General features: G+C 42.9%; 1 protein-coding gene across 4 annotated transcripts in view; it reads right to left on the reverse strand.

Moving 5' to 3' along the window:
- Nucleotides 1-13,280: 13,280 nt before the first annotated feature.
- The window catches only part of LOC121287258 (bactericidal permeability-increasing protein-like), a 28,242-nt gene continuing 14,163 nt past the window's right edge, over nucleotides 13,281-27,359 (reverse strand). For 2 of the 4 annotated variants that reach the window (XM_041204965.1, XM_041204964.1), the window contains 10 exons: nucleotides 27,168-27,228; nucleotides 24,401-24,492; nucleotides 23,644-23,820; nucleotides 23,202-23,261; nucleotides 22,878-23,045; nucleotides 22,713-22,780; nucleotides 17,562-17,604; nucleotides 16,538-16,601; nucleotides 15,265-15,341; nucleotides 13,281-14,084 (listed from right to left, as the gene is read on the reverse strand). In XM_041204965.1, the coding sequence (XP_041060899.1) occupies nucleotides 14,043-14,084; nucleotides 15,265-15,341; nucleotides 16,538-16,601; nucleotides 17,562-17,604; nucleotides 22,713-22,780; nucleotides 22,878-23,045; nucleotides 23,202-23,261; nucleotides 23,644-23,820; nucleotides 24,401-24,492; nucleotides 27,168-27,228 (852 nt within the window). In that variant the 3' untranslated portion in view covers nucleotides 13,281-14,042. Of the gene's footprint in view, nucleotides 14,085-15,264; nucleotides 15,342-15,385; nucleotides 15,495-16,537; nucleotides 16,602-17,561; nucleotides 17,605-22,712; nucleotides 22,781-22,877; nucleotides 23,046-23,201; nucleotides 23,262-23,643; nucleotides 23,821-24,400; nucleotides 24,493-27,167; nucleotides 27,229-27,359 lie in introns of those variants that run through there. The other 2 variants (XM_041204967.1, XM_041204966.1) reach the window with 2 other exon arrangements.

The raw sequence follows: 27,359 nt of genomic DNA on the forward strand, positions 1-27,359 counted from the left end.
AAATAAGACTGGCAGCTAACATAAAAGGAAATCCTAAAGTATTCTGTAAGCACATCAATAGCAAAAGGGTGGTAAAAGGAAGAGTAGGGTCGATTAGGGACCAAAAAGGGGATTTACACATAGAGGCAAGAGGCATGGATGAGGTGTTAAATGAATACTTTGCATCTGTCTTTACCTACGAGGCAGATGCTGCCCAGGCCATGGTGACAGAGGAGAATACTTGATCAGCAAGGCCATTGATGTGGTGTATGTTGTCTTCCAAAAGGTGTACGATACAGTGCCACACAACAGACTTGTGAGGAAAGTTTAGGTCATGAATTAAAAGGGACAATAGCAACGTGGATACAAAGCTGACTGAGGGGTAGGAAACAGGGAGTAATGGTTAATGGGTATTTTTCAGGCTGGAAGAAGGTTTGTTGTGGAGTTCCCTGGGGGTTGGTAGTGGGACCCTTACTTTTCCTGATTATATATAAATGATCTAATCCTGGTGTGCAGGGCACAATTTCTAAGTTTGTCGGTGACACAGAATTTGGGAGGATTGTAACCTGTAAGGAGGACAGTGTAGAACTTCAAAAGGACATTGACACATTGGTGGAGTGGGCAGAAAGATGGCAGATGAAGTTCTATGTGGAGAAGTGAGAGATGATACACTTTGGTACAAAGAACATGGAGAGACAGTATAAAATAAAGGATGCTATTCTAAAGGGTGTGCAGGAGCAGAGCGACCTGGGTGTACATGTACATAAATCATTAAAGGTGCAGGACAGGAGTATAGAGCTGTTTCTAAAGCATACAGTATTCTAGGCTTCATTAATAGGGGCATAGAGTACAAGAGCAGGGAGGTTATGATGAACTTATATAAGACACTGGTTAGACCTCAGCTGGAGTATTGTGTACAGTTCTGGGCACCACACTATAGGAAGGATATGAACGCAATGGAGAGACTGCAGAAGGGGTTTACAAGAATGGTTCCAGGGGTGAGACACTTCAGTTAAGAGGAAAGATTGGAGAAGTTGGGACTGTTTTCCTTGGAGAGGAGAAGGCTAAGAGGAGACTTGATAAAAATTTTCAAAATCATGAGGGGTGTGGACAGAGTAGATAGAGAGAAACTGTTCCAGCTCGTAAATGAACCAGAGGACACAGTTTTAAAGTGTTTTGCAAAAAAAAGCATATGAGAGGCGAGAAAAAGCTTTTTCACACAGTGAGTAGCTAGGGTTTGGAATGCACTGCCTGGAAGTATGGTGGAGGCAAGTTCAACTGAGGCATTCAAGAGTGCATTGAATGATTATTTAAATAGAAACAATGTGCAGTGTTATGGAGAAAAGGCAGGAAATTAGCACTGTTAAAATGCACAGAGAGAGCCGATGCAGACATGATGGGCCGAATGGCCGCCTCCTACACTAACAATTCTGTGATTCTGCACAAGTCCACTGTTAACTGAGCCTGCATCCAGCAGCTTGAGGGATTCCTTCCCAACCACCCACACCCCATCCTCCTGCTAGTGTTATTTAAAGGTAAGGCATCCAACTTGCAGGCGAGGTTCTTTTTATTTGCTTCTGCTGTGACAAAGTTAGTTTGAATACAGGAGCATGTGTTTGGAGATTTTGTGGCTAGTTTGCTGCATGCATTCAGGGAGGTCGGAGAATCTAATGACTGAGCTCTGCGTAAGTTTTGGGCGCTGTGGGTTGCAGTGTCTCTGGATCTGCAACATGACCAAGAGGCTGCAAAAAGGGAAAGCTCCATGAAGAGGGAGGAGGGCTCTGCACAGAAGGACTGCCCCACCACCGTTTCTCAGGAGCATTTATCTCCAACCAATCTAGTTGTCGAGTCGAAATGACTCTGGTTCAACAAGGAGGTGGTCACAGAGCTATTCCATCTCCTTCAACATACCCTGGAGCCTTGGACAGGATGAGGACAGTACCAGCAGTGGCTGTAAAGGTCACAGTGGCATTCAATTTCTATGCATCCAGACCGTGTGTGCAACTGTACCTAATGAAGCATGTCACTGAATGTCTGCTATCCTGCCAGCAGGCATGATGCTTCCATTCTGTTGTTCCTGCTGCCTTTGCACTCCATGGAGAACCAGAGGCTGGCTTCTCATGCACAAAGAATACCCCTTGTACAAGTGGCTCATGATCCACCCCAAACATACAAGGACAGCATGCAAATAACAAGAGCCATGGAGTTATCAGGAACAGTGTGGAGCAGACCATTAGCATGCTGGTGCAATTCTTTCAATGCCTGGAACACTGGAGGGTTGCCCTCTGGCACATGTTTGAATGGGTGGTCATGGTGGTCTGCTGCTCCATAACATTGCCATCATTAGGCCACAGCTATTACCACCAAGAGTCCAGAGGCCACCTTGGGAAGATGAAAGGGCAGGGAGGATGCATTCTGGACCCTGTTGCTCATGGTGAGTTGTCCAATTTGCCTGCTCAGAGTTCTGTTCCCACAGGACAATTTACTTTTACCACCATAGATCCCCACAGCAACATCCATCTGAGATGCCACATCACAGTATTGCTTTGACTAATGTACTTCAATTGAAAACTGCCAAGCACCTTTTCATTAACACATCCAATTATACAAACAAAACTGAACTTTCCACCCTGTGCATTCCCTTTGTGCCTGTTTTGCAGGTACCTTTATCTACCCTGATGCTCTGATGGGGTGATAGTCAAGTGACTGCAGCATGGTTGGTGGAAGCCTACTGACTTTCACTCACTGGGGAAGATTGAAGATGGCTTTGCAAGACATCCAATAGGGGAGACGGTAAATGGCCCTTCAGCAGCTCTGAAGCTTAAGGATCCACCTTGACATGGGTGACAACAGTCTTGGCTGGTTTGCTGAGAGGCAAGGGCATTGGCAAAGTGGCGGTGATGGGAGTACAAATGCTCTAATCCTGTGAGAGGATAGCAGGCACCTCAGCTATCCTGGTAATCAGCTGAAGGACAGAATGCTGAATGCTATGAGACCCTGAAAGCTACTTTGAGCAACAGTCTGAACCTGCATGCCAGCAAGCATCTCAAGACCACTACCTGAGCTTCTACTGCATGCTGAGATGTTAGGTGGTTTCCACCTATGCTGCAATCGAAGCTGAGACGTTAACCAGCAGGCATTGCATCATAGGTGGGTCCACTAGATCTGCCATGGAGTGGGCTATCACTTCTGCAGTAGATAACTCTGCAATGCCCTCTGCCGCATTAGAGCTAGATCCCTCCATGTTTCTTAATATTGACTAGAGGCTCTCTGGCAGGCCTGACACCACACCATGCATCTCACTGTACACCTTTATCAGTGTTCTCCTGTAAATCGTCCCATTGAAGTCCTCACCTGAATCTTCTGTAGCAGAATACTCCTGTGACCTCATCCTCTGGTGAGCTGGTACACAAGCTGACCTTTCCCCCACACCTGACTGGAGCCATTGTGTCCAGTCACTCACTATGATCCTGACCATACTAGCCCATAGGTATATATAAACCACCAAGAACCTTTTCATTAACACATCCGTGGCCTAAACTGGTGGCTGTGAAGGTCAGAATATGTGCTGGGGCCTCTTCATCAGTGTAGTTCTGTTGCTCTTGCTCTTCCTTTTGGGACTGCTGTGGCTGTGCATATGGCAGTTCTTGGGTATTTGAAAGCATAAAATAAGAAGTGGAGGGTTGGGGTAGTGCTAGGGTGTAAATCAAGAGCTCCATGCATGGTCACATTACCTGCCTGCTAGTACTTCATGTCAGATAGCGGGATGAAGATAAGATGGGAGTTGAGGAGGGGCATAAGGCAGTAACATACCATCACCCTGAAAGCTCTCGGCGACACTAGATGCTACAGGCCAGCCCCATGACGAGGAGCATCATCTTCTCTGTTCTCTGCTGCCCCCTTCTATTTCGTGCCACCTTTTCTTGCAAGAAAGAGGGAAATGTCAGTGTTTGTGGTGCACAGTGTTTAGGTGACGTGCCTGCCTTAGCTGAACAGCTGGAAGTACATGGAGTCAGCAAGAGGTGGGTGCAAGGTTGGCATTGTTGTAAGATGTGTGAGGATGAGGTGGAGTTTCTGGATGTTAATATGAGTCCTGAGTGCTAGGGATTGCTGTTGGAGTGAGTGATGGGGGGGATAGTGCCTTGAACAGTGTGAGAGGTTGGTGGAGTGGTGGGTAGGAGACGTTGTGAAGATGTGTTCGCTGACCTTAACCTCCCCTGTGAAGTCATTAAACTACTTCAGCGCTGCTGCCATATTTTCAGTGCCAGGCCCCTTGCATAGACCTCCATGGCCACCTGCTTCCATTCCCTTATGGAGAGGCCTCAAGAGGCACTTGCATTCCCCAACACCCCCACATCCTCAGAAACATAGCATGCATGTCCCTTGTCAACTTCCATAACTAAGGCCTCCAGTGTGAACTCAGAGCCCTCTGTCTTGATGCTCCATTTGCCTAGTTTCCAGTTGCAATACTGGCAGTCAGTAGCAGCCTCTTTTAATTCGTTGCTGCTTCTCTTTAAGAGGGACAGTGCTTTTAAAAGCTAGAGGCTACTTCAACACATGCTAGCCTCACTCACTGTTAGGTCCCTTATTGTGCAGGCAGGCATGCAGCAGAGATGAGGTTGCTCAGAGACCATGAAAAGCAGAAGTTTGCTTGTTGCCTCCTTCAATGGGCAGATTGTGAATTGTGACCCTCATGCCTGAAAACAGTTGCCAACTAATTTTTAGCCATTGTTTTCCCATGAAAAGTTAAGAAAACTGGGTGGGGTTGAGCATATGATGGACCTGAACAGCATAGCTTTCCTCCCAGTATTTTATGAAATGTGTTTATAGGATAGGTTGATCAACTCTTATGAAAGAAAATAAGGAGCACTTCAACCATGGGACTAATTGGTAACTGTAAGAGCAGGAGAAGAGGGGGTATGCAGTGATCATAACTCCTCCTGGTGATCAATGGTCACAGTGAAGTAAGCATGCTTACAAAAAATAAACAGAGGCAAAGGCAAGAGGAGACTCCCAGACTCAGACTCCCATGGACTGCCCTAGAATTATGGGACTTAAGACATCCTGGAAGGGATGCAGGACAAGCAGTCAAAATAAGGGGCAATCCCTTAAAATACAGGACAGTTAATCACCCTGTTATTGGACAAGTGCATAGTGAGGTAAGACTGTACAAGGGACCTGAGCACATGTTGCAAAAGCTGCTGCAAGTCACATAAAAAATATTTGGATGCTAGTGAAGCACAATTTTTGTCTGTATTTGATGTAGGCACAAAATCGTCTTGTGTGTTTCTGAGATTACCTGACATCCAGAGCAAGGCCTCTGGACATTCTCTTTCATGGCAAAAACCATTTTGAGAAACAACTTAAGAACATATTATTAAGATTTAAAACAAAAACAAAAACAGAATTACCTGGAAAAACTCAGCAGGTCTGGCAGCATCGGCGGAGAAGAAAAGAGTTGATGTTTCGAATCCTCATGACCCTTCGACAGAACTTGAGTTCGAGTCCAAGAAAGAGTTGAAATATAAGCTTATATTTCAACTCTTTCTTGGACTCGAACTCAAGTTCTGTCGAAGGGTCATGAGGACTCGAAACGTCAACTCTTTTCTTCTCCGCCGATGCTGCCAGACCTGCTGAGTTTTTCCAGGTAATTCTGTTTTTGTTTTTGTTTTGGATTTCCAGCATCCTCAGTTTTTTTTTACTAAGATTTAATATTGCCACAAACAGCTCCCAACATCAGGCAATCCAGCCAGACTATTTAAAGGCTCATTAAAGTGAATGCTGAGGTGTTGTTTGTTCGTATAACAATTGTAATTACCTTTCTTGGATGGAGTCCTACACTTTCCGTTTTAATATCCTGACAATGGATTTATTCTGTGGTTACTGTCAACATTGGATTGTTGGTCCTTCAAAAATAACTTCCACGTGATTCTGGCTCAAGTGGTTTTGAGCAACAAACTTTAATTTATTAATAATAAGATAAAAACAAAAAACTGCGGATGCTGGAAATCCAAAACAAAAACAGAATTACCTGGAAAAACGCAGCAGGTCTGGTAGCATCGGCAGAGAAGAAAAGAGTTGACGTTTCGAGTCCTCATGACCCTTCAACAGAAATGAGTGAATCTTAGGAAAGGGGTGAAATATGAGCTGGTTTAAGGTGGGGGGGAGGGGGGGTGGTGTGATTGTAGGGACAAGCAAGCAGTGATAGGAACAGATAATCAAAAGATGTCACAGACAAAAGAACACAGAGGCGTTGAAGGTAGTGATATTATTTAAACGAATGTGCTAATTAAGAATGGATGGTAGGGCACTCAAGGTACAGCCCTAGTGGGGGTGGGGTGGAAAGGCTAGCAGGGCATAAAAGATTTAAAAATAATGGAAATAGGTGGGAAAAGAAAAATCTATTTAATTATTGGAAAAAACAAAAGGAAGGGGGAAGAAACAGAAAGAGGGTGGGGATGGAGAAGGGAGTTCAAGATCTAAAGTTGTTGAATTCAATATTCGGTCCGGAAGGCTGTAAAGTGCCTAGTCGGAAGATAAGGTGCTGTTCCTCCAGTTTGAGTTGGGCTTCACTGGAACAATGCAGCAAGCCAAGGACAGACATGTGGGCAAGAGAGCAGGGTGGAGTGTTAAAATGGCAAGCGACAGGGAGGTGTGGGTCATTCTTGCGGACAGACCGCAGGTGTTCTGCAAAGCGGTCGCCCAGTTTACGTTTGGTCTCTCCAATGTAGAGGAGACTGCATTGGGAGCAACGAATGCAGTAGACTAAGTTGGGGGAAATGCAAGTGAAATGCTACTTCACTTGAAAGGAGTGTTTGGGCCCTTGGACTGTGAGGAGAGAGGAATTGAAGGGGCAGGTGTTGCATCTTTTGCGTAGGCATGGGGAGGAGCCATAAGTGGGAGTTGAGGAGTAGGGGGTGATGGAGGAGTGGACCAGGGTGTCCCGGAGGGAACGATCCCTACGGAATGCCGCCGGGGGGTGAAGGGAAGATGTGTTTGGTGATGGCATCATGCTGGAGTTGGTGGAAATGGCGGAGGATGATCCTTTGAATGCGGAGGCTGGTGGGGTGATAAGTGAGGACAAGGGGGACCCTATCATGTTTCTGGGAGGGAGGAGAAGGTGTGAGGGCGGATGCGCGGGAGATGGGCTGGACACAGTTGAGGGCCCTGTCAATGACCGTGGGTGGAACACCTTGGTTAAAGAAAAAGGAGGACATGTCAGAGGAACTGTTTTTGAAGGTAGCATCATCAGAACAGATGCGACGGAGGCGAAGGAATTGAGAGAATGGAATGGAGTCCTTACAGGAAGCAGGGTGTGAGGAGCTGTAGTCGAGGTAGCTGTGGGAGTCAGTAGGCTTGTAATGGATATTGGTGGACAGTCTATCACCAGAGATTGAGACAGAGAGGTCAAGGAAGGGAAGGGAAGTGTCAGAGATGGACCATGTGAAAATGATGGAGGGGTGGAGATTGGAAGCAAAATTAATAAATTTTTCCAAGTCCCGACGAGAGCATGAAGCAACACCAAAGTAATCATCGATGTACCTGAGAAAGAATTGTGGAAGGGGGCCGGAGTAGGACTGGAACAAGGAATGTTCCACATACCCCATAAAGAGACACACATAGCTGGGGCCCATGCGGGTACCCATAGTCACACCTTTTATTTGGAGGAAGTGAGAGGAGTTGAAGGAGAAATTGTTCAGTGTGAGAACAAGTTCAGCCAGATGGAGGAGAGTAGTGGTGGATGGGGATTGTTTGGGCCTTTGTTCGAGGAAGAAGCTAAGGGCCCTCAGACCATCCTGGTGGGGGATGGAGGTATAGAGGGATTGGACGTCCATGGTGAAGAGGAAGCGGTTGGGGCCAGGGAACTGGAAATTGTTGATGTGATGTAAGGTGTCAGAGGAATCACGGATGTAGGTGGGAAGGGACTGGACAAGGGGAGAGAGAGGGGAGTCAAGATAACGAGAAATGAGTTCCGTGGGGCAGGAGCAAGCTGACACGATCGGTCTACCGGGACAGTTCTGTTTGTGGATTTTGGGTAGGACGTAGAAGCGGGCCGTCCGAGGATGGGCGACTATCAGGTTGGAAGCTGTGGGAGGAAGATCCCCAGAGGAGATGAGGTCAGTGACAGTCCTGGAAACAATAGCTTGATGTTCAGTGGTGGGTTCATGGTCCAGGGAGAGGTAGGAGGAAGTGTCTGCGAGTTGACGCTCAGCCTCCGCGAGGTAGAGGTCAGTGCGCCAGACAACAACAGCACCACCCTGCTCTCTTGCCCACATGTCTGTCCTTAGCTTGCTGCATTGTTCCAGTGAAGCCCAACACAAACTGGAGGAACAGAACCTCATCTTCCGACTAGGTTCTTTACAGAATTCAACAACTTTAGATCTTGAACTCCCTCCTCCATCCCCACCCCCTTTCTGTTTCTTCCCCCTTCCTTTTGTTTTTTCCAATAATTTACATAGATTTTTCTTTTCCCACCTATTTCCATTATTTTTAAATCTTTTATGCTAGCCTTTCCACCCCACTCCCACTAGAGCTGTACTTTGAGTGCCCTACCATCCATTCTTAATTAGCACATTTGTTTAGATAATATCACCACTTTCAACACCTCTGTGTTCTTTTGTTCTTTTGTCTGTGACATCTTTTGATTGTCTGCTCCTATCACTGCTTGCTTGTCCCCACAACCACACCACCCCCCCCCCCCACCCCCCACCTTAAACCAGCTTATATTTCACCCCTTTCCTAAGATTCACTCAGTTCTGTTGAAGGGTCATGAGGACTCGAAACGTCAACTCTTTTCTTCTCCGCCGATGCTGCCAGACCTGCTGAGTTTTTCCAGGTAATTCTGTTTTTGTTTTTAACTTTAATTTATTGACTAATAACATTATAAGGAAGTTAAAAATGGCAGTAAATTGAAAGAAAAAGCATATGACACTGCAAAGATTAGTGGTAGGTCAGAAGATTTGAGGAATCAGCAAAGAATGACCAAAAGAAAAAGGATGGAGAAATTAGAATATTAGAGAAAGTTAGCTAGAAATATAAAAACAGATAGTAAGAGTTTCTGTAAGTATTTAAAAAGGAAAAGTGTTACCAAAGTGAGTGTTGATCCCCTAGAAGGTGGGACTGGAGAATTAATAATGGGAAACAAGGAAATGGCAGAAGTGTTGAACAGGTATTTTGCTTCTGCCTTCACTATAGAAGACACACAAAAAATTCCAAGAATACTTGAAAATCAAGAGGGAAAGAGGAGGGAGGAACTTAAAATAATCACAATCACAAGGGAAAAGGTACTGGCAAAACTATTAGAGCTAAAGGATGACAAGTCCCTTGGAACTGATGGCTTTCATGCTTGGGTCTTAAAAGAAATGGCTGCAGAGATAGTGAATGCATTGGCTGTGGTCTTCCAAAATTCCCTAGATTCTGGAAAGGTCCCAGCGGATTGGTTAATTGCTAACGTAACATGTCTATTCAAGGAGGGAGATAGAAAACAAGAAACTACAGACCAGTTAGCCTAATGTTTGTCATTGGGAAAATGCTAGAATCCATTATTAAGGAAGAAATAGCAGGAGGTTTAGAAAATCATAATACCATCAGGCACAATTAACTTGGTTTTGTAAAAGGGAAATGGTGTAACTAATTTATTAGATTTCTTCGAGAAAGTAGCAAGCAAAGTGGATAAAGGGGAACCTGTAAATGTGGGGTACTTGGTCAAATACCTTTTGGAAATCCGAAGTATTACTTCAAAGGTTACTTCACAAAATATGATCTTGTGGTTTAGGGAGTAACATATTAGCATGGATAGAGGATTAGTTACCTAACAGGAAACAGCAAGGCACTATCCATATTTTTAATAGCTAACTGCATTCTGGGATGGCCCTGTAGACTGGATGGAGGCTAATGTAGACCCCATCTTTAAAAAAAAGGTAACGAGACAGACTGAGGTAACTATAGGCCCATCAGTTATAGGAAAGATGCTTAAAGGAATGATAAGGGATGCAATATGTGATTGCTTGGATATAGAGGGACATATTACTTGATGAGGCTTGGTAAAAAGATCGTCTTACAGGTCCAATTATAATTTTTGAGAAAGCTATGAAGATGGTGAGTCATTAATAAAAATAGTAAAGGGCAGTGCTTCCAACACTGCAGGACACTACAGGTGACCAGAAGCAGTTAGTTATTAAAAATATGGTTATTTGCACAGCGCATGTTCCATCTCCTCAAGGACCCTTGGCTGCTTGTTATATTTTCATGTTCTTAATTCTATCTAAAATAATATGTTAATCTAATTCAGCATTCCTAGTTTTATTGTTACAATCATTCAATTCTAGTAGTGAAGTGCCATCAGGAGCAAAGTCCGATGAAGGAGGCTCAATAGGCATTGTCTACTTAGACTTCTAAAATGCTTTTAGTAAGGTACTTAGAGGCTTCTCTATAAGATTAAAACTTCTAGTGGTATCTTATTAAAATGGATTGAGTGCCAGCTAGAAAAGACATAAGCAAAATGTAATTACAGAAATGGATCTGTTTGGTGACTGGTCACCAGTTGTGTCCTGCGGAGATTAACGTTGGAACCATTGCTCTTTACTATTGTTATTAATTGGGATGCAGGTTTTTGCGATCTGTAAACTTGCAGATGATACTAAGATCTGTGTGAATGTTCAGACCATAGACAATGCTCGTTTGCTTCAGGTGGAACTTAATGTTTTGGAAGATTGGACTCTTGACTGGATAAAGGTGTTTAATTTGGATAAATGAAGTATTATGCATGTGTACAGGGCAAACATTCATATACCCTTCAGGGAAAATTTAGGGAAAAACCATTAAAGAAAGTGATGCAAGAAAGAAATCTGGGTGTTCCGAAGCATAGAAAGGTATATGAACAATGCCACAAAGTGATAACTGGAGCAAATAGTGTTGCATTCATAGGATAATTAATTATAAGGCGTGGCATACTATTTTGCCTTTGTATAAGACTTTGGTCATACCTCACCTTGAATACTGTGCCCACTTTTGGTCTCTTCATATGTTGGATTATAGTGAGGCTTTGGAATAGGTGCAAAGAGAGCCATTAAAGTAGTTCCCAGAATTTTAGTTATCGAGATAGGCTGAAAGAGTTGAGACTCCACACTTTGGAGAAGTGTAGACATGGGTGACTTGCTTGAGGTTTACAAGATGATGAAGGAAATACATTGTGTTCCGATTGACAGTTTGTGGCAATTAAATAGGTTAGAGAGGGCCATGGGGCTCATTTTAAGTTCTATAAGGAGTATCAAATGTTGGACTTTACAAGATGGTTATGTTTTAAAATGTCTACTTTAATTTAATGTGAAACAATGATCTGGCTAGAGGGATAGTGATCATACTAAGTCTCTGCCTGGAGACAGGCCCATGTGATCTGGGTGCCTTGGGGAAAGGAACCCAAACCGAAACTTATTGAAAATCAAGCTACAGTTTTCACACCTTGACACAGGAAAAGGGACTGCTGCTTTTTGGAAACAGGCACAGAGACAATTAAAGAGACAAAGGCATTACTGTTGTCCAGAGAAGCAGCTGCTACTGCTGTGAAGAGCAGAGAGAATTGTTTCTGTGTTAACAACTAATCAGCAAGCCTGTAAGAGTTGGTTTCCTGTTTGAAAGGAAGGGGGTAGGACTGACGGGACTTTTGGAAATATAAGGACAAGGAATTGCCGAGGTGGGCTTTACTGGTGCAACTCAGACTGGGTGGATTTTTGGAGGACACTGGAAGAATTGAACCTGGCAGGGCAGGGAGATGTGAGCCTGCTGGGAAGCTGGGATTAACTAATGACTTTATTTTGTTTTGGCCACACATCTGCCAGAAGTGTGGTGTAATGTGAAAATGTTTTATATGGTATATTTCAATTGCATTAATTCACTGATGTGAAAGTTCCTTTTATTTAACTTGGTGCATTAGTTGTCTGTAAAGTTTGTTTGATGTTGATTTTAGTTTGTTTGTCACAGTAAAAGTCTTGAAAGTGAAACCTTGTCCTTCGGTTATTTCTGTTGGTCGCTGGGAAAGACATTTCTTTAAAAAAAAGTTATCAGTCTCTACGGAGTTGTAACAAAGACCAGACCTAGATTAGATATCAGGAGGTGATTCTCTTTTTCCCTAGAGAAAAGCTGACCTCTGGAACAAGTTGCCAATTCATACCATGTATGCTGATTCACTGAGTTCCTTCAAGTGATAGCCGGACCTGTTTCTGGTTGGGAACAGATGTTATCTCTTACAGCGGATAGGTACTTCAAGGAACACAGGGCTAGAGTAATCTCCTGAACAAGTTTCAATATTCCAGATGGGTCAGAGAGGAATTTCCCAGAGTCTTTTGTCCAATTTGGCCTGGGTATTTGGTTATCTTACCTCTCCCAGTGGATCACATGGTTTCAGGTGGGGTGGGGAGGGTATATATTGTGATACACGGGAAATCACACTTGTGCGGGATAGCCCAGCTGGTCCAGATAGTCTTTGTCTGTCTGTCATTGTATGTTCTTTATCACCATTACGATTGACCAAGACCCAATATGATGCTGAAATAACCCTTACCCAGATCAATCATTGACTGAAAATATATATTTTTGACAAATGCTGATTGTTCAGGGCTATAATGGTAAATGAAGGCTGCAAGAAGTTTAGAAGTGGCTAAGCATGTTAGAATATTTGAAGGCTAATGATAGATACTTGATTTTATATCAGTAACGCTTGTGGGGAGGGGGGAATAACGTTTCATTAATCAGTTTCAGAACTGTAATTGCTGTAAATATTTACTATATTGGACAGAATAGCTCACCTTAAATTTCATAAACAAAATAATATGTTAAAGGTTTTTCATGCAGTGTGCATTTGCTGTATCACAATTGCTTCTTGCATCACTTTACATTTTTAAATTCATTCTCAGGATGTGGACATTGCTGATGAAGCCAGCATTTATTGCCCATCAGTAATTGCCTTAAGAAAATGGCAGTAGGTGACTGCATGACTGGCTGTATGGTGAAAGTACTCCCACAATATTGTTGTTGGGGTAATGAGATCCAGGAACCATGATAAACATCCAATTCAGGATGGAGGAGAACTTGGAGTGATCTACCTGCTGCCCTTGTAGGCTGCCAAAGATGCCTTGGTGAGTTTCTGCAATGCATCCTTTAGACATTGCATACTGTAGTCAAGACACCATTAAACTTTGATCATAACACCCCTCTTATTATAAAATAGCATATTCTATCACCAGATAAACACCACGGATGATCTATTAGTAAGCAATGAAATCCATGTTAGGATTAAGTAGGTATACAGTAAAGTACTGGAAAATTTTACTGATACTTTTCCTTAACACATTTATATTTTGAATTTTAGCACGGCTGGAGGCAGAACAGCATCAAAAATAGCTTCAGTAAAGCATTACAGTGAGTACCATGTACAAGATCATAGCCCCGGTCAATGGACATGCACATTGCATTTTTGAAAATAATCTGCACAAGAAATATTAACAAGTGTATGGGAGAATGAAGGAGATTCAGTTCTGTAGGAGTGTTAATTTTGTTTCTTAAACCTGGTGCTCTTAAAAATGTACATTGAGAAGGATTTGATAAGGTGAATCACAAATATTTGTAGCCGATTGATTTTGGTTTAAAAGAGAAACAAAAAATAACAAAGAACCACATAAGAGGAAGTGACAACACCACATACATACTCAGCAAAATTAATGCCATGTACACTTCACTGATGGGAAGTAAAATGCTGTTCTGAAACACTTCACTTACCCCTCAAAGTGAGGCTTTGTTTCTTATTTCTGATGACTAAACAACAGTGACTGAAACTAGTTCCACTTTTTGCCACTGCATTTTTCATGAAAAATCTCACTTGATTGAAAAGTGTCAAATTAGAAATTAACAATATTTTGACAGAAAATGTGGTCAAATTTAATCTATAGCCTCTTGTAAGCACTGGCAGTCCTCATCTTAAGAAATGGTTGGATTATTCCAGGTAATCAAAGCAGTCAAGTGGCTGGCCTTGTTTCCATCACTCTGTCTTTGCTGGCAACAGCAGTCGGTTAAGAACCATAATGGATGTCAGTCGCAATCACCAGGACATCCTGAGAAAAAACAGCAGTGTAACAACATTACAAATTGATCCTTCCTTCCTTTCTCAGTATCACACTGTTGCATGCTTTGAAACACAAAGTTTAATTCTAAAATCCCGGTTCCATACATTTCCACAGGTTGCAACACCACATATTACTAAGGAGGAGGCCATTTGGTCCAATGTGCTTCTTTGAAAGAGTTATCCATTAGAACTACTCTGCTGTTCTTTCCCCATTGCCCAGCACATTTATCTTTTTCAAATATTTTATCCAAGTATCTTATGCTTCCACCCCACTTTCAGGCAGTGCATTCCAGATCACCATAACTTGTGATATAAAATAATTTCTCTTCATTCTCCTCCCCTCCCCAACCTGGAGTTTTTGCCAATTATCTTAAACCTGTGTCTTCTGGTTACCAATCGTGTCTTCTGGTTACCGATCAACCCACTAGTGGAAACAGTTTCTCTCCATCTACTCTATTGACACCTCTAATAATTTTGAATGCCTCTATCAAATCTCCCCTTAACCTTTTCTGTTCTAAGGAGAACAAGCCCAACTTTTCTAGCCTCTGCACATAATTGAAGTTCCTTATCCCTGGCACATTCTAGTAAATCCTCTCTTAGATGAATTTAAATTGAATTTAAAGTAATGTAGTAGTAGCAGGAGAAACAGACCTGGGTCAGGCTTAAATGGTGACTGCAGTTACAGATGATTAACAGTGAATTCACATGACATCTGGTGGCTGTGCACTCAGAAATCTGGGTACAATGTGATGAACACGCCTGAACCGAGATAATCAATGCAAGTTCACTTTTCCAACCTGGGGACTTAGTCAATTTTGCAGCCAGGAGCTGCTTTGGGTGGATTGACTTTGAACCAATTTTAAAGATCATGAATGCTCCAGCATATAGTGGTTATAGTGCTATTTCATTTGATTCTGCCCAGAATTCACTAATCTGGTTGGAAATCATACAGGAGCTGTACATCATAACGTTATTTCCCAATGAAAGAAAATTAACTGCAGGCAACCACCAAGGCACAAGAAAGCAGAATCACATGACTTTATCACATTTGTCTCTTTAAGGGATAATTATTTCTCTGTGGTTTCCTCCAGTTGAATAGATTGTCTAAACTTGGTATGTCAAGTATAATGAACATCGCTATGAGAATCTTGTATTCTGCAGATATTCACCTGGTTCACCTTAAGGAGTGGGTTTACAAAGCTTAAGCGATCCACACTTGGAAGTGGAAATCCATTGGCTAGTCTTGCTGTAAAGAATTACATGACAATTTTGTACATCATTCACAGAAGTAAATGTTCGTGATTTCACTTAAATATCATCCTCTCACATTCCCGAAACTCCTTCAACATCCCACCACATTTGTGTATTGATTATTGTGCAACAAAGATAAAAACAAAAGCTGTGGGGAAAAAATGGGAATGTCAGCTTAGCTCAAGTTGGAAGGTTATTCTTATATTGTTATATTATTTGTAAAGAGCTAGGAACTAATTGTTATGTGAATATCCTGAGGTGTCACATTCACTGTCGCACTGCACTCATGAACTAAGTAACATGTATCAGTCTATTGGTTGCATGGAGAGCAGCAAGAAATACACTCATTGAAGCGCCCGCATTTTGAGTCTAAAGTGTGATTTTTTTTTAACTTTTGGGAACAAAAAGACATAACAGTTATGGGCTTATGCCCCAGTTCAAAAACTGAGCAAAGTAGTGATGGAGCATTGCAATAACAATGCAAATTAATTCAGATGGATGTAAGAGATCCAACGGCACTTTTTCAAGAAGAGCAGGCAGTTTGACTGGTGACCTTGTCAACATTCTTCCCGCAGCATTAACTCATCATTCATCCCAATTGATATTTGTAGGACCTTGCTGTGAACAAATTGACTTCTGCAATTGCCTATGTAACAATAGTGACTGTATTTCAAAAGTAACTTATTGGCTGTGAAGCACTTTGAGACATATTACTAAGATGATAAACCAATGCTAGTTCTTTATTGCTGTAATTTCCCTAACAACTGAAACACATTGTTGAAATTTTAACTCGATCTATCTGTCGGAAGACTGACATGATCAGTTACAATGCTGGGTAACCCCCTGCCTCCACATCCCCACCTGCTCAATTTTACTCCCCATTACAATCAGCGAAGTGTAATATTGGGCAAGGTATAAAATTGGCATTCCATCTGATCCTATTGGTCTCTCACCTAGAGCGTTAGGTTAAGATCACCCCCAAATAAGTTACCAAAATCTATAACAGTAGACCTTTTTTTTGCAAGATATGGTCTCAGAAGCAGAAGACTGATCTCTGATATTAACACTATGCAAAGTGCATTTTTCTAGATTTCAGTCTGAGTCTTATGCTGTGGAAAGTTGGATTATAAGTGATTATGTGCTTAGTACCACTGTCCATATTTAACTTTGATATCTCTGTCATGGACATACCATTGACTTTCGGTAACACCACTGCCTTAACTGCAATGTTCAATAGCCCCTGTAGCATAGTCACCTGCAATAAGAAAGGATAGAGAATAAATTTAAACATTATTAGAAAGGTAGTATTAACAGTTTTCTCTCTTTTTAAATGTGCTACTGGGATAGTGTGAATTTCATGGTTGAGTACTTAATCACAGACTAAAAGTGTAGCGTTTGCACCTCACCCACCCAACTCCATTGGGTGGGTGAGGTGCAAATCTCATTGAGTTGCCCATTTTACATGGCCTCAGCCAGGATAATTTATTGAAATACAAGCATCATGTGTTTCAAAATAAAAATATTTTTTAAAGCCCTATGTCACTGAAGAACTTAAAATAGAACCCATGAACTTCTTTGACTTAAATAGCTTTGTGCATCTTTACAGAAGTGGAGAGGGATTATTGACATGGCTGTCCATTCACAGTGACCGAATAAGTCAAATTCTGTTTGAATGGGATTCTAGAATTTCTGTGGTTTAATTTGTTTATAATTTAGGGCCACAGGTTTATGCTAACTATTATGACATTTAAATTGAACTTTTTTCTGCTATTTTGGGATTGAATCGATGATTAATCCATTTTGGTCTGAAAATAATATCAAGTATGCTATCAGTGAAGGGGAACTAGAGTCTTTCCCATAAATGGTCATGAGTCTCTTGGATTGGAGAAAGGGAATCAAGTGCCTTGCTGATAAATGGTTGCATGATATAGAGATAGGGAGTGAGTGAGTACTTCCCAAGTGCTTTGATCACCAGTCCTCGATACTAAGTTGGAACCTGGCAGAGTTGCTGCAAGTCCTGATGAACAGATCTGAACTTTGAGCTACAAAGCGTTATACCGAGCAGTTCAGTTCAAAAATGATGAATGACTAAAGCTGCTACCTTGAGCAGTCAGCGGCAGGATTGAGTTTGTGACCCAAGCACTGTCGAGCATTGGTCTCGGTGCATTTCACAATATTCAAATAAAATTAAGACTTTTTAAAAGGTTGTTCTTACCTTAAAAGGGCCGACATCAGAATGTCCAAGGGATAGGCGTAGACTACACAAAAGAAATGTAAAAGAGCAGTATTCTAAGTCATGGAGGACATTGCCAGTAAGCTTAATTTATAAAAATGTTGACATAACCTGAGTGCACAGTCCCTCAATTGATAAATGCACTGTGCAGTAAGGGACTGTACCATACCAACCAGGAAAATCTCAGGTTTAATCTTTACTGAGCTAGTTGGTAGTGAGGATTTTATAAGGCTTGGTCTCTAAGAAAAATGGGGTAATTTCTGTCCATTTTGTATAGTTTTCAAAATAAATAAGATTAAGATGGAAGCTGCCTTCCCTTACCAATATTCAACATGGAGGACTGGAGACCAATGTCTTTGTTCAGAAAATAATTCAAATTATTTCCAAGGCTGGAATAGTTTATTTAATATATGCAGATATACAGAAAACAGGACAATTCTAATCTCTCACAATGCAGAGCAATTAGGGAAACCATTATTGGGGCTAAAGTTTATCTAGTATATAGAGGAATTAAATGCTTCAATTCATCCAGAACATTGCAGTCCACATCTTTGCTTACACATAGGGCAGAATTTAATGTTAATGACAGGGCTTCATCCGCTGGCTGAAGAACCAGCGGGAGCCCCATGTTGCTTCCATTGGGGAAGGCCCACTAGCATTAAATGTCTATCAGGTACTTAACTGGCTAGCGTTGGTCCTTCTTCAGGATTTAGGACCCACCCCCGCCTAAAACTGCTGGCCAATCAGAGGCCAGCAGCTCTCCATTACCCGTCAGTGCCAGTGGGAGTGGTGGCTGCTGCCAGTAATGCATCCACCAGAGGCCCAGGAGTACCAAGGGATTCTGGCCACAGGTGAATGAGGGTGGGATGGGGGTCGCAGAGAGGGGGTCACAGGCTAGAAGGGAGGGAGCCAGAAGAACGAGTAGGGAGGTGACTCTGAGCCAGCTCCACCCTTCTGGATGCCACGTCCCTCAATTGGGCACTGAGTGCCTTTGAATGAGGAAGCCCCCAGAAGCCCGCAAGCAAACATGATAGGGTTTGTTTTTATGGGCCCCCTGCATGGTGACCCCCCCCCAAGTGGTTGAATACCAGCGGTGGCAGCATGAGGTCCTTCAGTGAGCATCAATACCTACTTAAGGGCCTTAATTAGTACATGGGTGGGAAGGGCATCCATATGCCTTCCCACCCTGGACTTAATCAGGCAGAGATGGGAAGGCGGCAGGGTCCGCACCCTTCTGAGGAAGGCCCAAAGCTAGCCGCTTAAGTTTCTGAATCCGGTTGGGCCTCCTCCATGGAACTGATGGGGATTCCCTGTCGGCTCTCCAACCGGTTGGCGATACTCTCCAAAAAAGGATGTAGTGATAGCACAGGTATAAAAATACCTTGCATTTTAATTTAGTATTTTTTCCCTGGGTCCCAATTTTTGTTTCTTCTTTCTTTTTATTTGATGCCGCCTTCCCCATTTTGTTCTGTTGTACAATAAATATTCACTTTGCTAAACCTCAAAAGTAAATGTATCATGTCAATCTCAGTTTCCTTCTGCTAGTTAGTTCTGCTTTTGGAAAATGCTTGTTTGTATATTTCTAAGGCCTTTTTAACTTATACATCGCTGCAGAAGCTCCATATCTGACTGCATTCATGTACTTTTTACAATCCATGTGTTAGGTTTTGCAGCAATGTTCTCCTTAAAATGTCAAAAACAATGCTGCTCCTGCTGTGCTAACTCTCAACATAAAATCAGCACTTGAAACACAGCTGCTTACTTCTTAAACGATTGTCTCTACCACCACAGCACGTTGACCAGCTCCTGCCCTAATATAGTTATAACCAAGATATTGCTGCAAGTTCCTTTGCCAATAAGCGGCAATTAAAGTGAAATTGGCCTTTGTCACTAATGCAATATGGGTTTGTAGCAAATTGGCAGCCTGATTTACACAATGCCTTATTTTCTGAAAACTTGGCTTCTGATTGTTTTGGATTACTAACAAAAACCATTTTCACCCCATAGATATCTCAGAACTACATTCCAAACAAAGATGCCCTGTAAATAGTCACCAGGCTGCCTGTGTTTTACATTCATGAATGGATCTGTTTCAATCACTTAATCACTGTTTGATGAGTTCTCATCTGAGGTCCATGGCATTTTAGCCATGTATACCAAAGATTTACTGAACATTTTGTATTTCGGCCTTGTTCTCAGGTTTATATCAGTCAGTCTGGGATGTATATTGTTTGTAGCCTAAACAGCAAGATGTAAGATCTTGAAGCCAGTGTCTGCTGTGTGCAGCAGGAAAGAATCCAAGAAATGAGCCATGACAGTGCTCAAACTTAACTTCTGGGTTTCGGAGCTTGAGGAAGGGCTGGAGTCACTGCAGTGCATCCGGGAGTTTGCTTGAACATGTATTCCAGGAAGCAGCCTCCCCTCTGAGAGGCTGGAGTCAATGCAGTGCATCCAGGAGCTTGCTTAAATGTATATTCCAGGAAGTGGCCTCCCCTCTGCCACAGAAGGTACAGGAGGTGAGAGAATGGATGGGGAGGACATAGGTAATAAATAGGAATGTAACCATAGGGTAAGAGGGAGGTACAGTAATAGCTCTCGCTAACAGTTTTCAGTTTTGAACACTGAGGAGAGTGATGCAGTTAGAGTCAAACCCCGAGTACTGTGGAAGATTTGGCTGCAGATTGAGAGATTAGACATGTAGTAGTCCCAAGGGATTTGATAGTTAGGGGCATAGGTAGATGTTTGTGTAACTACAAACCTGATTGCTGATTGATGTGTTACTTCCCGGTGTTGGGATAAAGGACATCATTGGGTGCAGAACATTCTTTTAGGGGAAGGAAAACAACCAGAAGTCACGTTCCACGTTGGAACCAATGCCATAGGTAGAAAAAGTGTTGAGGGCCTTCAGGCAGAATTTCAGGAGCCAGGAAAAGATTAAAAAACTGGACCTCAAAGACAATTCATCTCAGGATTACTCCCAGTTCCATGTGAGTACAGAAACAGAAACCATGCAGGAGGGAGGGTTCAGATTCTTTGGGCATTGGGATTGGTTCTTGGGGAGGGGTTGCACATGAACAAGCCAGTGTCGACATTCTCATTGAAAGGTGTACTAATACTGCAGGGGAGGGTTTAAGCTAACTTGGTAGGGGAACCAAAAATAGCTGAAAAGAACAGAAATGGATCAAAGGAGAGAGAGAGAGATAAACAGCAGTAAAATTAGAAATATCATAAAAATTGCAGGGCCCAGATTGAAAAAATAGCAAAAGTGACAAATACTAAATCAATGTCTGTAAATAATAATAATGAGGTTGGTGAGATGCAGGCATAAATTGCTACATGGAATTATGTGGTTGCATTAACAGGCATGTCTTAAACAAAGTCTGAAGTGGGTTCTTAATATTCCTGGTTATAGGAATGATGGAGAAGGCAAGAGAGGAGGGGCCCGAGATAATATTGATATAGGATGATGTTACAGTTTTAATTAGAAAGATCTATTTGTTTTAGATAGTTCTAGGCCTGAATCTATTTGGCTTGAGTTGAAAAACAGGTACAAGCCCACTGACACCCACAGCTACCTTGACTACACTTCCTCGCACCCACTTCCTGTAAGGACTCTACTCCATTCTTCCACTTCTGATTCTGTTGTTTCTGTTCTGACAATGATACCTCCCATACCAGTGCTTCTGATGTGTCTCCATCCTCAACCAAAGACTTCTCCCCAACATGGTTGACAGGGCCCTCAACCTCGTCTGTTCCATTTCCCACACATCTGCACATACACCTTCCTTTCCCTCCCAGAATCACAATAGGGTTCTCCTTGTCCTCGCCTTCCACCCCCACAGACTCCGTATTCAACAGATCATCATTATCTTTGTAATTAATAAAGGAACCCTGCCTCAGATCCTGATGCTGGGCACTTTCACAAACAATTTTATCTGCTTTTCCTCACATTAGTAGGATCTGAGAACTGACCTACTTTACATCATTACATGATTTCATAGATTCACAGTTGGAAAGTATGCAAGGCTATTAACCAGAATAGGCTAGTTGCTATCATCACCTTTTTCACAGAAGCTTCCTCTCATTCTGTTCAAATCAAGTAAAGATGGCTGTGGTAAAAATAGCGGTTTCTGATTGGTCAAGAATAAAGCCATGTATGCATCCATACAGCTGTTGATGTCAAGGGAATGTTACAGATGAAATTTATGATTCTTAATACTAACTGCCTGCACTGCCGTGTAACCAATATTATTTTATCGTTTCATTTTTTGGCGAGGTCAGGTATGAATTTTTAACTAAACTCGTTCTCCTCTCATGAAGGATTTGGCTTCTGTAGGGATACAGCAGCCCTCCAAATACTTCACACACATGGGAATACTTCATGTGTGAGCTAGACAGTGAAAGTTACAGACCTGATGCCTTCCTTACATAATGCCCATACTTACAAACATTTCCATAGGAGTCACTGAATAAGAATCATGAGAGAGAATCCAGGCTGAATATTCCTAGCATGGTAACATTGAAGTCAATTAGTGATGGCCTTTCTGAGCTCAGCATAGGCCAATATTCAGATCTAAGTTTTTCTTAGTCTATAGGTCTCAGCACCACATCAAGAAAGGAACCCAGGGAAAATGTGCAATATAAATTGACTGTATGTGGCTGGCAATGAGTGGCAGTTGGTAGCTCTGTGGCTTTGGCTATTCAGCATAAAATGAAGAATCTACCTATTGTCAATTCTGGCTCAGTGGATAGCACTCTTGTCACAAGGTTGTTGGTTCAAACCCCACTCCAGAGTCTTGAGTACATAATCTAAGCTGACACTCCAGTGTAGTACTGTGGCAGTGCTGCATTGTCAGAAGGAAGATCATTTGGAAAAGATGTTGAGCTGGGGCCCCATCTACTCTCCGAGAAGTCCTAAAGGATTCAACAGCACTATTTGAAGAGCAGGTTGTTCTCCCGGTGTCTTGGTCAATATATATCCCCAATCAACATCACTAGAAGAGATTATCTAGTACTTATCCAATTACTGTTTGTGCACCTTGCTGTATGTAAATGGCTGCCACATTTCCCTCTATTACACCAGTGACTGACTCCAAGGTCAGCGATATATAAATGCGAATCTTTCTTTCTTACCTGTTGAGTTTCAACGATCCAGTCAGTTTCATCTCAGAGATAGCCATCTTAGCAGACACACTAGCACACTGTTAACAGTTAAAAGCACAGAATAAAATTTCTCATGGCAATTATAAACATATTAAGATCCATCATAGCCAAATAAGATGTTATAACTGTACTCACGATGTCAAGGACAAAAAGCGGTGCAAGAGATGAATTAGGGAGGATTGCAAATGTATCAATAGCACCATATGCTTGAATGGTGATGTTGTTTGGTGTAGCTTTCAGAACAGGACGTTGGTTGGCATGGAGGTTCATTAGCATCAGCATGTTGGGATAGAGCTTCTCCACCTGGAGGCAGGTACAAGCAATTAATCTTCTTCTCCCCCTCAAGGGTGGGTACAAAGTGTTATCATCCAGAGATAGTACCCAAAGTGGAGGGGTAGTTGAGGGGGTTAGGGCATTAATATCAGGTAACAGCTTATGCAGACCTCGGGAAGCACTTACCTGAGGTATTAAAAATCTGAAGGTTGATGTGTTTAATCTGACAGGATATTGTTTTGGAATCTGGAGAAAACAAAAAAGTCAACTAATCAAAGCTATTGTAGTATTTTGTCTGATTATGATATCAAACAATTTGTTAAGGGTTCAACATATCACACCATCTGGCTTACATTTTTTTTGAAATTCTAACCACCCCATTCACTGGGATCATCCAGTCTAAATTCAGAGTAATGACTGCCCCATATTTACCTTGTGTTCTAGCTGTTCAGCACAAAACAGATGTTCCTCCAATAACGTAACCTTCCAATGACCAGCAACATTCCATTCGAAAAACTCAACCAGTCAGAGAGGCAGGGGAATTTGAATGCTAGCAGTGTCCTCCGAACAGGAGGTTAATACTTCAGGAACCACTCTGGTTGTGACTGAAAGAACGGTCTGTACGTACCATATTATTGGTGATGTTCACATGCAAGGCACCGGCTCCATAATAGGCGAATCCTGCTGAATTAGCAAAGAAATCTGACAGCCCCAAGTACATCATGTGATCAGTTTGTTCGGAGAGGCTAACCGGGGGCGGACTGAAGGGAGCCTCTTTATGCTGTGCCACACTATAAAATTCACTCTGTAAAAATGATTTAATACATCAAACTTCAGATATGCAATGCATACTTTTTTATTGTTCTCAGAGATGCCCGGTCATTGGGAAGGAATGTTTGCAGTGCTGGCAAATTTCATTCTTCAGGTGTACAAATTATCTTTTGAGCACTTGGAGCCAGTGGCAGAAAACGCAACAAAGGAAGTGATGACAGGAACAGATGGATAGGAAACTATTGAAGGGCCACCCTTTATTGGTTAGGATCCAAATCACACTTCACTCAGATAGTTCAGATAGTTACATCTGACATTACTGGGTAGTTCACTGATTGCTCACTCTAGCTGTTCAGCACAAAACAGATGTTCCTCCAATAATGTAACCTTCCAATGACCAGCAACATTCCATTCGAAAAACTCAACCAGTCAGAGCCTACAGTACTCAGGAAAGCTGAGGAAAAACTCCAAAAAAAAAACAAGATAGGTCCCCAAAATGCTAACAACACATGGGGATTGCTGAAAAACAGCCTTGAACAATGGCCTATGATCAAGAGTCACATAAACACACACACAACTACACAGACACACACTCATCAGGAATCTGTGGATACCTTAAAATCCAGGTCCATGAATATGTTTGTGATTGCAATTGGATTAACCAGGGAATATTCAATTTCAACATATTTGTCAACGTGGGAAGAGACTGGGAGCAAAGAGAAAAGAACATTGAATATCAAACTGAGTTCCACTGAAAGTTAGAAAATTATTGTCCTTGTATTGGTCACATTATTCCATTATACCCAAAGGAATTGGGGGTTTACTACCTGTTTTCTAAAAGTTATGAACTTCTAAACTACACAGTATTGGATCTCTCAGCAATCCTGCCAACATCCTAGTAGGTAAGTGAATTGTCTAAATTTATGTTGACCCACACCAACACAAAAGATCCCAGCTACGATTCCCAGTCTGTGCTGAATTATCAGATCTTTACCAGGGTAAAAGTCGAGGATCACATTTGGCTCCTACTCCAATGTGCATGGGTGGACTTTAATTGAGGGCATAATTAGTCTTGGCCATGATGTCATCCACCTCTTGTTGGGCTGGAAGTTCCTTCAGGTCAATGCTGAAAAGAAACAAACTGACATTGGCATCCTGTTTGGCCCTGAGATGAGTACTTTTACTCCATAACTGGACCATTACCAAGACCATATCATTCCACCTCTAGAACAGGATTCTTTTACTCCCCACTCCTGTTGAAACCCTAAACCTTCTTTTTGTCACTTTGAGCATTGACCTGTTCTCTTCACCAAGTTCTTCACTTCCAATCTTCACAGATTTCAGTTAATTCAGAACTTCACTTTGCATTGTCTCCTGCCCACTCAATGCTAAGCTCCAATGGCTCCCTGTACTCCAGCAAATCACTTCAGAATCCTTGTCCTGATCTTCAAATCTCTGCACGGCCTTGCTGTTCCCTATTTCAATGAGCTTCCCTTCTGGCATATCCCTGTCTACCTCCTCTAATCCTCTGACTCTAGATTATACCTTTTTCTGTATTCCCCCTCTCCATCATTAGAGGCCAAGCTCTTAGTGGCTATGATAAAAGTAAAATACTGCGGATGCTGGAGACCTGAAACAAAAACAGAAAACGCTGGAAAAACTCGCGGGTCTAACAGCATCTGTGGAGAGAAAAAAAGAGAGTTAACGTTTTGAGTCCTTATGATTCTTCTTCAGAGTTCTCACCGTTCAACCCGGAACTGAGTCATAGGCCAGAATATTTCCTTCGCCGGGCGGGCGGGGGCAGTTGGGAAACCGACCACCATCCATGATCGGCAGCGCACCACAATTTTACATGGTGGGCCAATTAAGGCCCACCCAGCGTAAGACACAGCTGAGAATTAGTGAGAAGGGGCGGGCGGGGGCCGATGTTCAATGTCCAAAGGATCTAATGGTGACCCAGTGGGCGATTCAAAAGCGGCCATTCGAAGGCTGCCATTGAGTTGGAGCATCGTTGACATGCAGGACGGGGTTGCTGAACACGGCAGGTGGGAGTGCAGGTCAGTGGGGCAGTCTCTGATGAGTGTCTCGCTGCTCTCCTGGAGGAGGTGGCAGCACGGAGAGAGAGATCCTTGTCCCCAGGGACTGGAGGAGGAAGCCCCCCACCTCACCAAAAGTGCCTGGGAGGAGGTGGCATCCAGGGTCAGCTGCCATGATATGATGAGGCGTATATAGCGGCAGTGCCGTAAGCCCTTCAGTGATCTCCTGCAATTGGGAAGGGTGAGTACCATGTTGGCATAGGTCACTTAGTACAGTAGTTAGGAGCTGCTAAGAGGTCTTAGAGTCTGAGTGACAAATGTGAGCCCTGGCAGCTTGGAATGAGTATCTAGTGGCTCCAGGGTCACGAATCGGCTGATCTCTGCGAGGTATTCCTCAGGTAGGGTTGGCCAGGCTGCAATGACAATGCAGGTACAGGGGGGAATAATCAATGCTCCTCTGTCCTTTCAGGAGAAGACATCCCAAAACAATGCTGAGAGGTTGCGGACTGGCGGAGGACTGCTGCACCTACTCATCCTCACTCGATATGAGCAGGAGGCCCTGGAGTGGAGAAGTGCCATGCACCTAGGTCAACCGGCCACAGTGAGGTTGAGGTGCCACTGGGAGGCAAGAGTGCAGTGCACTGAGGTCAGGATGTCTGTAATTGCAACCATTCCACTGTAGTCTCTATATTGGTATGAGCCTCGAACATGGAATCGCCATTGCGCCTGATCCGGGTGCCAGGTATGCACAGTAACAGTGTAATGACTTCAACTAATGACATGTCCTTGTACTTCCTTTCAGGCTCACCAGCAGCCCATCGGAGTGAGGAGCCTGAAGGTCCACCCTGACCCCAGAGGACAGCAACCATCACAGCGCATCTGCTTCACACTCTCTCAGCCAGGCAGGCACCAGCGCAGAGACCAGTACCTCAGTGGGCATTAGATCGGCGGCTAGTATCCAGTGCACATTGGTGAGGGCATTTCATACTTGCTTGAGGTGCAGGTGGAAGCAGAGAGTGCCCAGGGTGCCAGCAGTCAGAGGACTGCTGGGGACCAGGAACATGCTCAGTCGGTGGCTGATGATGGGCCTCTGGAGTCGTCCCTGAGGCAGCAGATGCTGCAAGTCCAGCAGGATGTGCGGGAGGATCTGACGGAGATACATGAGGGAATGCGTGCCATGGTCTCCATTGTTTATTTTGTTTTGTTTATTTTAATATGCCAACTCTGACTGACTAAAGTGAAGATCTAGTCATTCACCACAGTACCAGTGGACAGCATATCTCCTGCATGAATCTTTGGAAGATTGTGGGGGATGAAGGAGTTTGTGAAAAATTAAGGAACCTACTCTTCATAGTCTTCAGATGTTGTTCCAACCCATTGATCGCACTGGAGACTTTTGGACAAATCTGTAAGAAAAATTAAGTGAATGGCAATTAGAAGATTAGCAGATACGTGAACCAAACCATGGTTTGTAGCATGAGTTCTCTGTCGCTGTACAAACAGGTAGCAGAATTATTCAACATGAAATTTGATATGT

This window comes from Carcharodon carcharias, chromosome 14 (assembly GCF_017639515.1).
Source record: "Carcharodon carcharias isolate sCarCar2 chromosome 14, sCarCar2.pri, whole genome shotgun sequence".
Taxonomy (NCBI): Eukaryota; Metazoa; Chordata; class Chondrichthyes; order Lamniformes; family Lamnidae; genus Carcharodon; species Carcharodon carcharias.